The following is a 12752-nucleotide window of genomic DNA, read 5'->3' on the forward strand; positions in this document are numbered from 1 at the left end:
ATCCACAAGAATGGGGGAAAAAGAGTGAATGGGAAGTGAGGATTAAAGTCAGAGTCATCAGATAATTCTTGGGGAATAGCCTGGAAGGAGCATTAATGCAGTTTTACCGATGGAATAAGGTAAATTTTGTAATCGTATCATGTCCTTATTTACTCTAGTACTGTGAAGGCCAGATTTTAATTTATAGATCACATCTAAAAACTGAATCTCTAGGTTGTAATGCTTTTTCATTTCTGACCATTCAACTGTCATTCTCCCTTTGCGCTGATATTTCAGTATGGGTCTCATATCTTACTACATTTTATATGCCTTTAAAATCTGGTAGGCTTAATAAATACAACTGCAAAGAATTACTGAATACACATAACACTAAAGATGCTTGTGATATTTCATCTTTTCTTAACCATTCACAGGAGATTCCATGATCTTGCAATGTTTCACTGATTATCATTCTAAAAGCCAGTTATCTAGCTAAAGATGTAGCTATATCTTTTTTTTTAAACGTGTAACTCTGAATCATTTGTCCACTACATGAATATGTTTATGTGGTTCTCTGCATGTGCTCTGTCTCCTCCCAGTGACTTGTAAGAAGGCAGTGTGGGGAAGTGGCTAAGGGTCAGGCACTCACATGTATAAAATCTGGTTTTGACCTCTGGGCAAGCTAGAGACTCAGTTTTATTTCGTCATCTACAACATAGGGATGATAGTAATAGTATCTGCTTCATGGTGTTGTCAGGGTTCAGTAAGGCAAAGGGTGTAAACACACACGAGGGACTGAATGAATGTTTCCTGAAGGAAGAAGTGAATGAACGAATGGCCATCTGGCAAGGAGGACACCAAGGCGGAAGGTGCTGTGAGCATCTGTAGGCCTACGATGTGCTAGTGTACAACGGTCTTTTTATTTTTTGGTGTTTGCTAAAAGCCAAAGACTAGCAATGAAAACCCCTTCTTCACTAGAAGGTCAATTCAGGGAATGTAAAAGTAAACTGTGAGTGAATTTCTTTTTTCATAATAAATCATCATTTTCATTCGGAAATGCAACATCTGCAATTGTACCTGAACATTCTTGTACTGCTTTCCCATGACTAGAAGCTTTCTTCTTTTTTCTTTCCTTTTTGAGGGGCTAAAAAAATGTCAACACTCTTTAATGAGCACAGCCTGCAGGGACTCATGATAATGCCATGCACTGAACCAAATGTGCTTTACTCCGAAGAGGAGTCTTCTGAGGCTGTGTATTTGTCCTTTCCTGACTGAACTTACAAGCTACTGTGCTCTTTAAAATAGATTGTTTTCTATTGCTAATCAGACAAATGACAGTATCTTCAGCACAAATAATAAGCATTGCTCAGTCTACTTACTTTGAAACACATGATTTTCATCAGCTGCTTTTCTTTTCTTGGCAGAAGCCATAGTTTTATTTTTAAAATGCCCCCCTCCTCAGTCTCCTCAGTGCTAGGCTGGGCTCCTCACTGCCTCCCACAGGCTACACTCCCAGTCCTTGCAGTAGCCTTACTCACCCCTGCCCCGCCCCCAGCCAAGCAGTGACCAGGACAAGGGGCACAACTGAGTTTGGCTCTCACCAGGGAAGTTCGTGAAATTAAATAGTAGGTTTTATCTCAAATCTAAACAAGCTGTATCTGGTCCCTGGTTAGTGACCACTGTACTACATTAGTTTCGTATAGTACAACTACTTGAACTGGTAGGAAAAAGGCAGGGTCCCTGCAGAACACCCTCCAGCAAGGGTGGCTAACCCAAGCAAGGGCAAGAGCCAGCGCTCTCAGCTTCTGCAGCAGAGGGCTGCAGGACAAACCCTCTGAAGATGAGAATTCAGCACCACTGAAATGCTCCTTCCTTTTCCTAGGGAGCCAGAGTGCTCATGTTTCTATGTTGCCAAACTCTTGTTAAAATAGGACTTCCCAAAGCCTGGATACTCAGAATCTCTATAGCAAAACAATATACCATAGTTCATGTTTACTCTGAAGACCACACACACACTGGAAAGGTGATGCTGGTGATGTGCAGCACAGTGCCTTACATGGGCTGCCTCCGCCCCAGGTTTGAAAGTGCTTTTTGGCCACATGCTCATTTGGAATGTCTTATTCACCTTGAAAAACTTAGCTTACCATATTACAAAGGTTACAGAAATGATATTCCAGCACCATAACTCTGAGAAAACGATTTGGTTCTCAGGAACAAGTAAACAAGCAAGGCAGCCAGCTACATACTGAATGAACACGAGGAAAGGGACTTGTTTTGCTAAGGGCCCCGGCTGTAAACTTGTGCATGGTAATTCACGTGCAAGGATACAGGGGTTACTGTCACTGATGTTGCAGTTGTCCAGGATCAACGGGATACCATCCAGCTCATTTACCTAGAGAGAAAGAAGATAAGTTTATACACTGAAAACAGCATGGCTATAGTCAGAGATTACAGATGACTTGTTCCTTTTGTGTTTTCTTATTCAATGTTGTAATACTGTTTGCCCTATTATCTGAAATACCTATATCAACCCAGAACTATACACAATGTAAACAAAAAGTGATACTTTTCTTTTCACTGGAGTTCAAAAATTTGGGGCAATTAGGTAGCCGTATAAAAAAGAATCTAAGTAGATCACTTCCTAATATTGTTCACCAAGATAAACTCCAGATGGATATGAGATCTAAACTTAAATAATAATAACAAAAAAAATCAGTACTAGAAAAAAAAATGGGTGAATTCCTCTTCTAAGTTGGGAATAGGAAAAGCTTTCCTAACTATGATTCAATCCAGAAGCAACAGGGGAAAGGTTTTAAAATCTGACTATTTGTTTTTAAGACAAATGAGAACTGGGAAAACTATTTGTAAGGTATCACAGATCTGGAAGATATTTGCAAAGGATTAATATTTCAATATATAAAGAACTTGTAAAAATTTAAACAACACCAACAATACAGTAGAAAAACAGGTGAGATACATGAAACATAAATGGCACCCAAAATACAAATAAACTAAAAAGACATCAGAATATGTTCAAACTTGCTCATCAGAGGTAAGCAAATTATAATTACACACGACATTTCCTACCTGCCAGACTAACAAATAACCAAGTCTGACAGCAAATGCTATTGGTGAGGCCACAGGGAAACAGGCACGCTCGTACACTGCTGGAGGGAATGATCAATGGTACAACTCCCATGAAAGGGAATAGGGTGTAAGCAGCAAAATGACACGTGATCCAGTAACCCCATTTCTGAAATTACAGATCAAAAACACACTACCCCATGACATAAGGTTATTCATTACAGCACAGTTTATTTTGTTATTTTATTTTTTGTAAAGATGAGGTCTCACTATGCTGCCCAGGCTGGTCTCAAACTCCCAGCCTCAAGTGATCCTCCTGCCTTGGTCTCCCAAAGCACTGGGATTATAGGCATGAGTCACCGTGCCTGGCCCGGTTCATTTTTTGCTGAGCATCATCACAAAGTATAAAATTTACACTTTTAAAGTGTGCAATTTGGTGGTTTTCAGTATATTCACAGAGTTATATAACCATTAGCATGATCCAATTTTCAAACATTTTCCTAACCCCTAAAAGAAACTCCATACTCACTGGTCAGTCACTCCTTATTTCTCCCTCCCCCCAGTCCTTGGCAACTATCCATCTACTTTCTGTCTCTCTGGATTTGCCTATTCTGGACATTTCCTACAACGGAGTCAGATAATCTGAGCAACTTGTAGCCTTTTGAACCTGGCTTCTTTCACTCAAGGTCTACCCATGTTGTGGCATGTCAGTGCTTCATTCCTTTTCATGGCTGAGTAATGTGAACAGTGCATTGTATAGATATGCCACATTGTATTTTTCCATTCACCCACTAATGGACATTTGTGTTATTTCCACTTCTAGGTTGTCATGATAATGCTGCTCTGAATGTGCCTGTACATGTTTTTGAGTGGATATAAGTATTCATTGTTCTTATACCTACGAGTCAAACTGCTAGATCATATGACAATTATAAACATTTGAGGAACAGTCAGACTGTTTTCACAGTGTTTATAGTATTTCACATTTTCACCCAGCAATGTATGAGGGTTCCAGCATCTCCACAATCTCATAAACACTTGATACTGTCTGTCTTTTGTATTAGGCATTCTAGTGTAAGTGAAGTGGTATGTCATTGTGGTTTTGATGCGCATTTCTGATGACTAATGATACTGGGTGCAGCACAACTTATTATGAAACAACTCAAGTCTCTACGAATGGGGGCTGCTTACATAAACTATGGTACAAACACAGTAGACTGCTATACGGCTGCAAATGTGAGTAGAGAATATTGCTGATGGACTGCTGTGGGAGGACTGCCAGGAGATGTAGCCTGATTACAACATGTTAATAGCCTTATATGAGAATCTTGTGTGTGATAAAGGAGTATTTTTAAATACTCTGAACAAGAAACAATGAAAGAACCAAAAACAAATAATGGTTATCCACAGGGTAAAGAGGAGAATGAGGTGGAGGAAACAGGAATGGAGACTCTGTGAATGTGCGTTGTATAATTCTGACTTTGGAATCCTCTGTGTTTTATTTAATTTTTAAAAATTAAATTTAAAGTTACAAAAACTGAAGCCGGGCATGGTGGCTCACGCCTGTAATCCCAGCACTTTGGGAGGCCGAGGTGGGCGGATCACAAGGTCAGGAGATCGAGACCATGGTGAAACCCCGTCTCTACTAAAAATAGAAAAAATTAGCCAGGCGCAGGGGCGGGCGCCTGCAGTCCCAGCTACTCGGGAGGCTGAGGCAGGAGAATGGCGTGAACCCGGGAGGCGGAGCTTGCAGTGAGCCGAGATTGCGCCACTGCACTCCAGCCTGGGCGACAGAGCGAGACTCCGTCTCAAAAAAATAAAAAATAAATAAAAAAAATAAAGTTACAAAAACTGAAAACATACAAATTAATCTAATGAAATATAAAATAAAGTTCTTTTTCAGAATTAAACAGTATTTTGACTTTACATCCCTAGTGAGATACACATAACCTAAGATGATTCAGAACCACATGGAAGTCTTTAAACTGCATTCAGTCATCTGAACATTAACTATTCCAAACGCCATGTCCCACTGACAGAAACCAGATCTCCAGCTGATTCGAATGCACAGACTTGCTAGGAATCTATTAATGATCCTTGTTTTACAAACGGCAGGAAGAAGAGAATAAATTAATTGGTAATCATCTAATTTCTGTAATTTTTTTCCAGGCACTGAAGGTGTGATGGGAAATGAACTACTATTTAGTAGACACCTGGCATATACTAGGTAATCAGATGCTTTGATGACTTCATTTAATTCTGAAATGCTAGAGTAAGTATTATTGGTTCCCTTTTACACATAAAAAAGTGAGGCTCAGAAGTCCCCTCCCTGTGGTCACTGACCTAGTAAGTGCTATTCAAGGTGAGATCTGGAGACCACTGTCAGTTTGTAGGAACAGACACTGAGGGGAGAAGCTGAGAAACTGCTGACAATATGACAGCTATGCAGTGTCTGCTGAATCTTATGATGAAATTTGGGCTTGAATTCTTATGTCTTTTTTCAGATTTATTTTTCTAGTCATTCATTTTATACTATATTCTATACAAATACAGGTCCAGGATGGTTTGAGGGAAAGATAAGTGGCTCTTCACCACAGCTAGTTTAGGAAGCACTGGCATGGAGGGTTAGACCACTATAGAGAGTGGGTCTTGTAGGAGGGATCATGTGTTTGAGAAGCACAGAGAGAGTTTTATGGCCAAGTTGGTAATGACCCCACCTGAGACTGTAACCAAAGCTTCCCCAAGGATGCCCTCACACCCCCACTTCTCCTCTGATAACCTGCCCCACATCTACCAGCTGGATGGGGTACGTACACACAGTAAAGTCTGCAAATGGGAAAGAAGAGATGCCAAATGCCTTTGCCTTGTGCTGACTGATACTGGGGTGAAGATAAGGAGAGATCCAGAAACGAAGCAAGGGCCCTGTAAGTGTCACTGAGAAGAAAGAATCCAGCTGATCCTCACCAGCTCTCCACAAATGTGTGATCCAAACCCTTCTAGAACACAGGTGCATCTCCACGCCAGACTGAGGTTGGTTTTCATGCTCATAGTTTGTTTAGCTAGAAGAACATACAGCATGGGGCTCACAGAGAAGGCCTCCCTAAAGAAGTGGTATTTAGCTTAAGGTGAGAAGAATGAACAGGAATTAAATAAGGCAAAGGGGACTGTGGGAGTGTTTTGGGCAAGGGGAAGAGTATTTGCAAAAGCTGGAAGATAAGATGAAACAAGAAGTTCATGAACTGGGAGGCAGTGTGGCATAGGGATTAAGAGTGGCCACTGTGGAGCCAGACTGCTGGGGTCAAAGCCTTGCTATGAGATCTGTTGGCCTTGGTCAAGTCAAGAAACCCCTAAGACTTGATTTCCTCCCCTAAGACTTGCGGATGACAGTGGCTACTTCAAAGAGAGACTGTGAGTATGCTTAGCACACAGTAAATGCTCAATAAAGAGCACTGGGAGTGACAGCAGTAGTTGGTGACATTCACACTGTTAAATGCAATTAGTTCATTTAGGAACAAGGAGTTGGGCAGTAGCTCCTAAATGCATGAAGAAACTGAACAATTACTTCAACAGAGCTGAATTTACACTTCCTCTCTGCATTAGGCAAAATTTCAAATTTATTTTCAAAAATCAGTTTTTTTGGATAAGTGAGAAATAAACATATTCAGGATTCATTATTCAATGCATGGAAAACACCTCACTTTCTACAAAAAAAAGTAGAACTCTTGAGATATGCTAAATGGGTAAGACGTTCTTTGAAGGAAATGAAATCACACACTAAAAACTGAAATTTAAGCAGGCAATAAAGGTGAACTAAAGAGTTCTTAAAAATCACGGTTCCACTGGAGTTGTAGGTCAACTGAGGGTATGCGTTCCTGGATAAATATTTCTTATTCATACAGCTGCATTAGGAAAGGATACAAGGAACCATTTATAGAAGTTCATTAAATGTTTACAACATAAATGACTTATTCTGGACAAGGATGACAGCAGCATTATGACAAATACACAATTATATACTTAAGAATGAACACAGGTTAAGGTCACTGCGAAAAGTAGACACCAATACAGCACCTTCAGGAAGGGTGACTGACGATACAATTTTGTTATTACAGAGCCCAAGTTTACTGCTGTAACTACAAGTGTCAAGCTAATGTTGGGGGCAGGAGAGAAACAATTAAGTTTTCTTCTGTCAGCACTTCATTAAACAAGAAAGTTGTTTGTTTCTTTACTAACATGTTGGGAGTTGATTGTAGGCCCGTAATTAATGAGTCACAAGTTACAGTTCACACTGAGGAGCCAAGCTCAGTCAACACTTTCCCGTGGTAGTGCATCTCCAGGAGACAATAAGCCTGGCTTAAACAAATTAACATTTAGTCTCTGGAAATGAAGTGTAAACAGAGGACAACAAATAGATTTGCTAACTATTCTTTCCCACATTAGCCAATAATGCCAGAGTAGGCACTCTGCAAAGGGTACAGGCCCAACTCTACTAACCAAACTCCTTTGGGAAAACATATTAGGTTGATAGAAAACAGAGCTTCAATTATTCTGGATGCTCTCAAATTGAGTGGTAAATATAAAAAGAAGGCAAGAGTACAATACAAAGGTGGACCCAAATCTCCTACACTGACTCCAGCCTAAATAATACTTGGTAAAAATGTATTTATGACATAGCTCCATAAAACAGAATCAAACACTACAACTAGAGTCCTCATGCTGAAGGGAACAAATGACCAGGCTGGGTGTGGCAATGCTCCAGCAAGGTTTCCACTGAGGTGTGATGCCATCCTGGGCAAGCCAAGAGCCAACTGTGAAAGCTGGAAGCACAGAAGCAGCCGCTGGGTGAAACTGACTGTCTTGCAGGAGACACAGAAGCAGTGGCCTCCCGAGAGGACTCACTCACCATCCTCCGATGCAGAGGGAATATGAATACCATGCTCTGGGAGGCAGACACACATACAGGAGAATTCCCACTCAGCCTGTTAGCTGTGTGACCTTGGGGAGATTTCTGAACTTCATTAAGTCTCAATTTTCTTACATGAAATAAGAGGGCCATACCCATCTCCCAGGGCCACAGTGAGGACTGTGTGGGAAAGCATTCAGAATGGTGCCCAGCACATCATGAGACCACAGGAAATGGGAATGATTTGTAATATTACTTTCATTTGGCTCTGAGATTCTAAAGGTTTCCTTTACCATCCACATTTGAAAAGAGCTGGATATGGTAATCTTTCACCAACCAATAGTTGTCCTTCAGCAAAGTTTGAATATGGAAAGATATACTTCTACAATCCTAAGAAATTTGGTAGATATGGGGTTACTCTAAGTGTAATGTTGTTCTTGACTGTCTCATGAACTGGGTGTATGTCTGGATTTGTAATTTCCATTCATACTCTTCTGCTGGCTTTAGCCTTACACAGCAATTCTAAGTCTCACAAAAATATAGTACCATCGATCTTCATGTTGCATTTGTTTCTACAGTGTTTTGTGCCACTTAGCGGGGGGGCATTTCAGGCCTGAGCCGCTGCTTTTGTCCCCAATGCCAGAGCAGCAACAAATGGTGTGACTTGGGCAGAAGTAAAAAAGCAAGTGGCCTGGGCATTGCAGACACTCTCTGGAGAGAAAACTCAAAGTCTGGCCAGTGCTCCTCAGCCTCGGCTACAACTTAGAATCACTTGGTGGAGGCTTTAAAAAGTGCCAGTGCTGCGGTCCCAACCCCAGAACCAATGAATCTGAATCTCTGGGCAACAGTGTTTTAGACAAACTCTCCAGGTGACTCTAATAAGAAGCCAAGGTGAAAACACCTATCTCCCCAAAGCCAAACAGCACCCATCAAGCCAACCTGTGAGACCTACTCAGAAGAAATGCCTGAAACCTCACGCACTGCCCTGCACACACTATCCCCTTTGCTGCTTCGTTTTCTTTACTTCTAAAAGGCACTTTATTGGGGTATAATTTACATATAGTAAACTGCAAGTGCATCTGCATAGTCACAGACAAATCAACATTTAGAATCTTTCCATCAACCCCAAAAGTTCCTTGCGCAGCTCTGCAATCACTGCAACTCACCTCGTGCCTGCCCCACCTCCTCCTAGGCATCTGTTTCTGTCATTACAGGTATTATTTTGTCTGTTCTATAACACAAATGGGATTATTAAAAAGTGTTTTCCAATGTTTCTGAGATTCATTCATGTTGTTACATGTATCAGTTTTGGGTTTTTTTTTTCTGATTATGAATATACTACCATTTATTTATACACTCATGTGTTGATGGTCACTGGGTTGATACCAGTTTTATCTGCAATGAATAGAGGTGCTATGAACACATGCATCTGTATCTTTTCACGGGTGCACGTTTTCATTTTTTGGGTAGACACCTACAAATGAAATTGCTGGGTCATATGAAGTATATGTTCAACTTTATTAAGAACTGTCACAGTATTTTCCAAAGTAGTTCTACCATTTTACATTCTCCCCTACAATGTATTGGAGTTACTCTAGATCCTTACCAACACTCAGACGTTTTAGGCAGCATCACATTGTGGTCTTAATTTACATTTCCCTGATGGCTAATAATGTAAAGTATCTTCAGGTGTTTATGGGACATTTCTATTTCTTCAGTGAAATGTTATTCAAATATTTTGCTCATTTTACTAACTAGGTTGTTTTCTTCTCACTGAGTTGTAAGAGGTTCTTTACATATTCTGCATATGAGTAAGTCCTGTGCCAGATATATGTATTGCAAATATTTTCTCCTATACAATGGCTTGTTTTTTAAATTTTTTAATAGTATGTTTCAGAGAGCATTGACTTTTTAGTATAGATGAGATACAATTTATCAAAACATTTTTTCATGGTATTTTTTATATCCTAAAAAGCCCTGGCCTACTTCAACATATCCATAATGTTTTCTTCTACAAGCTTTATATTTCCAGCTTTTATGTTGCTGTTTTAAATCAATTTTTGTTTGGTATAAATTAAGAGTCTAGGTTCTTTTTTTCTCCATAAGGATAAAAAAATCATTCCAGTGCCATTGTTGAAAAGAATATCCTTTCTCCACTGAGTCTGGACCCTATTCTGTTCCACTGGTATATACATCTATATTTAGATAAATACCACACTATCTTAATTAGCTTTATAGTAAGTCATGAAAGAAGTAATATAATCCTCTTTGTTTTGTTTTCAAAATTGTTTTGGCAATTGTATTAGTTTGGTAGGGCTGCCTTAACAAAGTACCACAAACCAAATGGTATAAAACACAGGAATTTATTGTTTCACAGTTCTGGATGGTAGAAGTCCAAGACCAAGATGTTGGCAGGGTTGGTTCTTTCTGAGGACTATGAAGGATAATTTGTTCTAGGCCTCTCTTTAGCTACTGATAGTTTGCTGGCAATCTTTGGTGTCCTTGGTTTGTAGATCTCTGTCCGTATTTTCACATGACATTCTCATTCTGTGTGTAATCTGTGCCCAAATTTCCCCTTTTTATAAGGACGCCACTCATATTGGATTAGGGGCCCATCCTCCTCCAGTATGATCTCATCTTAAGCAATTACATTGGCAATAACGCTGTTTCCAAATAAGGTCATGTTAAAGGTATTGGGGTTTAGAAATTCAACATATGAATTTTGGGGGGTACAATTCAACCCATAACAGCTATTCTAGGTCTTTTGCATTTCCAAATTTTAAAACCAGCTCATCAGTTTTTATAAAAAATGTTTCCTGGGACGGGCATGGTGGTGGGCGCCTGTAATCCCAGCTACTCAGGAGGCTGAGGCAGGATAATCTCTTGAACCCCGGAGGCAGAGGTTGCAGTGAGCCGAGGTCGCACCAGCCTGAGCAACAAGAGTGAAACTCCGTCTCAAAACAAACAAACAAACAAACAAAAAATGTCTCCTGGCATTTTGACTGGTATAGCATTCACTCTATAGGTCAACTTGGGGAGATCTTATGCTTAACAATATCGAGCTGTCTGTCAAATTTTAACTTCTCTCAGCAATGTTTTATGGTTTTCAGAGTATAGGTCTTGCACATACTTCGTTAAAATTTATTCCTAAATATTTCATGTTTTATGATGCTATTGCATGTGGCATTTAAATTTTTTCTTATTATTCTTTGCTAGCTTTATATAATTTTCATTTACATATCTTGTAACCAAAATTCACTTCTCATAACTAATCAATTCCTTAACATATATGATCATCTCATTTATGAATAAAGCCAGTTTTACTTCTTTTCAATCTTTATGCATCCGATTTTTCTTTGCTTAGTGGGTAGCTTTGGACCTTCAGCACATTGTTAACTGGAGTGGTGAGAGCAGAAATTCTTGCCTTGTTCCTGATGTCAGAGAGTGAGCAGTCTTTTATCATAAAGTATGAAATTAGCTGTTGAATTTTTTCATAGATGCCTTTTTCAGGATGAGAAAGTTCCTTTATACTGTTAGTTTGTGGCAAATTTTAATGTGAATAAGTGTAAATTTTGTGCCAAATGCTTTTCCTCTATTGAGATAATCATATTGTTTCCTCCCCCTTATTCTGTGAATACAGGAGCATGAAAGTGTCTGCTCTTCTAACATTAAACAAAGAGTGCGCGGCTGAGATAAACCACCATAGTTCATGATACATTATCACTTTCTGTGTTACAAGATCCACTCTGCTGATATTTTGAAATGTGTTCTTATGTTTCTGATCATGAGAGACACTGCTCTGTAGTTACTTTGTTTTTTCCCTTTTAAGGTTTTTGTCCAGATTTGGGAACAGAATAGTGGTGGCTTCATAAAGTAAGTTGAGAAGTGTTCCCTCCTCTGTTTTCTGAAAGAGAAATATTGGATATATGCTTTCCTTCTTAAATGCTTGACAGAATTCACTGCTGAAACTATGTGTGCCTGGAGATTTTGTTGTAGAAACATTTTAAACTACAAATTTAATTTTTAAAAATATTTATCCTTGATTCAGTTTTTGTTTCTTGCAAGAAAACTGTTCGTATCATCTATTTTGTCAAAAATTTTTGACATCAAGTTGTTTATGCTGTTCTCTTATTATCTTTTTAATGTCTGTAATATCTATAATGATGTCTCCTCTTCTTTCACTGCTGATAGAAGTAATTTATATTTTCTCTAATTTTCTTGACAGGTAGAAAGATTTATCTGGAAAGACTGATCAGTCTTTTTAAATATGCATCCAGCTTCTGATAACATGGATTTTCTCTTCTCTGTGTCTATTATATTTTCTACTTCAGTGATTTCCATTCTTATCTTTGTTAATTCTTTTCTTCTACTTACATTGGTTTAATCTAGTCGGTTTAATTAGCTTCTTAAGTTGGAAACTAAGATGACTGATCTTAAGTCTTGTTTTCTCATGTATTTTAAATTTCGTAAACACTACTTTATCCCCATCTCACAATTTAGATATGCCATTTTTCATTTTTATTCAGTTCAAAATACTTTCTAATTTCAATATGATTGTGTCTATGATATGTAGGTTATTTAGAAGTATACTGTTTAATTTTCAAATATCTTGAGATTTTAGAGATATTTTATAGTTTTAATTTATAATTCTGCTGTAGAGAGAGAATATAGTCTATGTTTTCAGTTCTTCTATATTTATTGAGTTCTGTTATGGTCCCAGCATATGTCTGTCTTGGTGAATGTTCTATGTGTACTGGAAAGAATGTATATTCTGTTATTGGTGCAG

General features: G+C 38.9%; 1 protein-coding gene across 2 annotated transcripts in view; it reads right to left on the minus strand.

Moving 5' to 3' along the window:
- ATXN10 (ataxin 10) overlaps positions 1-12752 on the minus strand; it is a 175723-nt gene that overhangs the window by 36077 nt on the left and 126894 nt on the right. For both annotated transcript variants that reach the window (XM_045363454.2, XM_045363453.2), the window contains one exon: positions 2308-2371. In XM_045363454.2, the coding sequence (XP_045219389.2) occupies positions 2308-2371 (64 nt within the window). The remainder of the gene's footprint in view (positions 1-2307; positions 2372-12752) is intronic.

The sequence above is a fragment of the Macaca fascicularis genome, chromosome 10, assembly GCF_037993035.2.
Source record: "Macaca fascicularis isolate 582-1 chromosome 10, T2T-MFA8v1.1".
Lineage (NCBI taxonomy): Eukaryota > Metazoa > Chordata > Mammalia > Primates > Cercopithecidae > Macaca > Macaca fascicularis.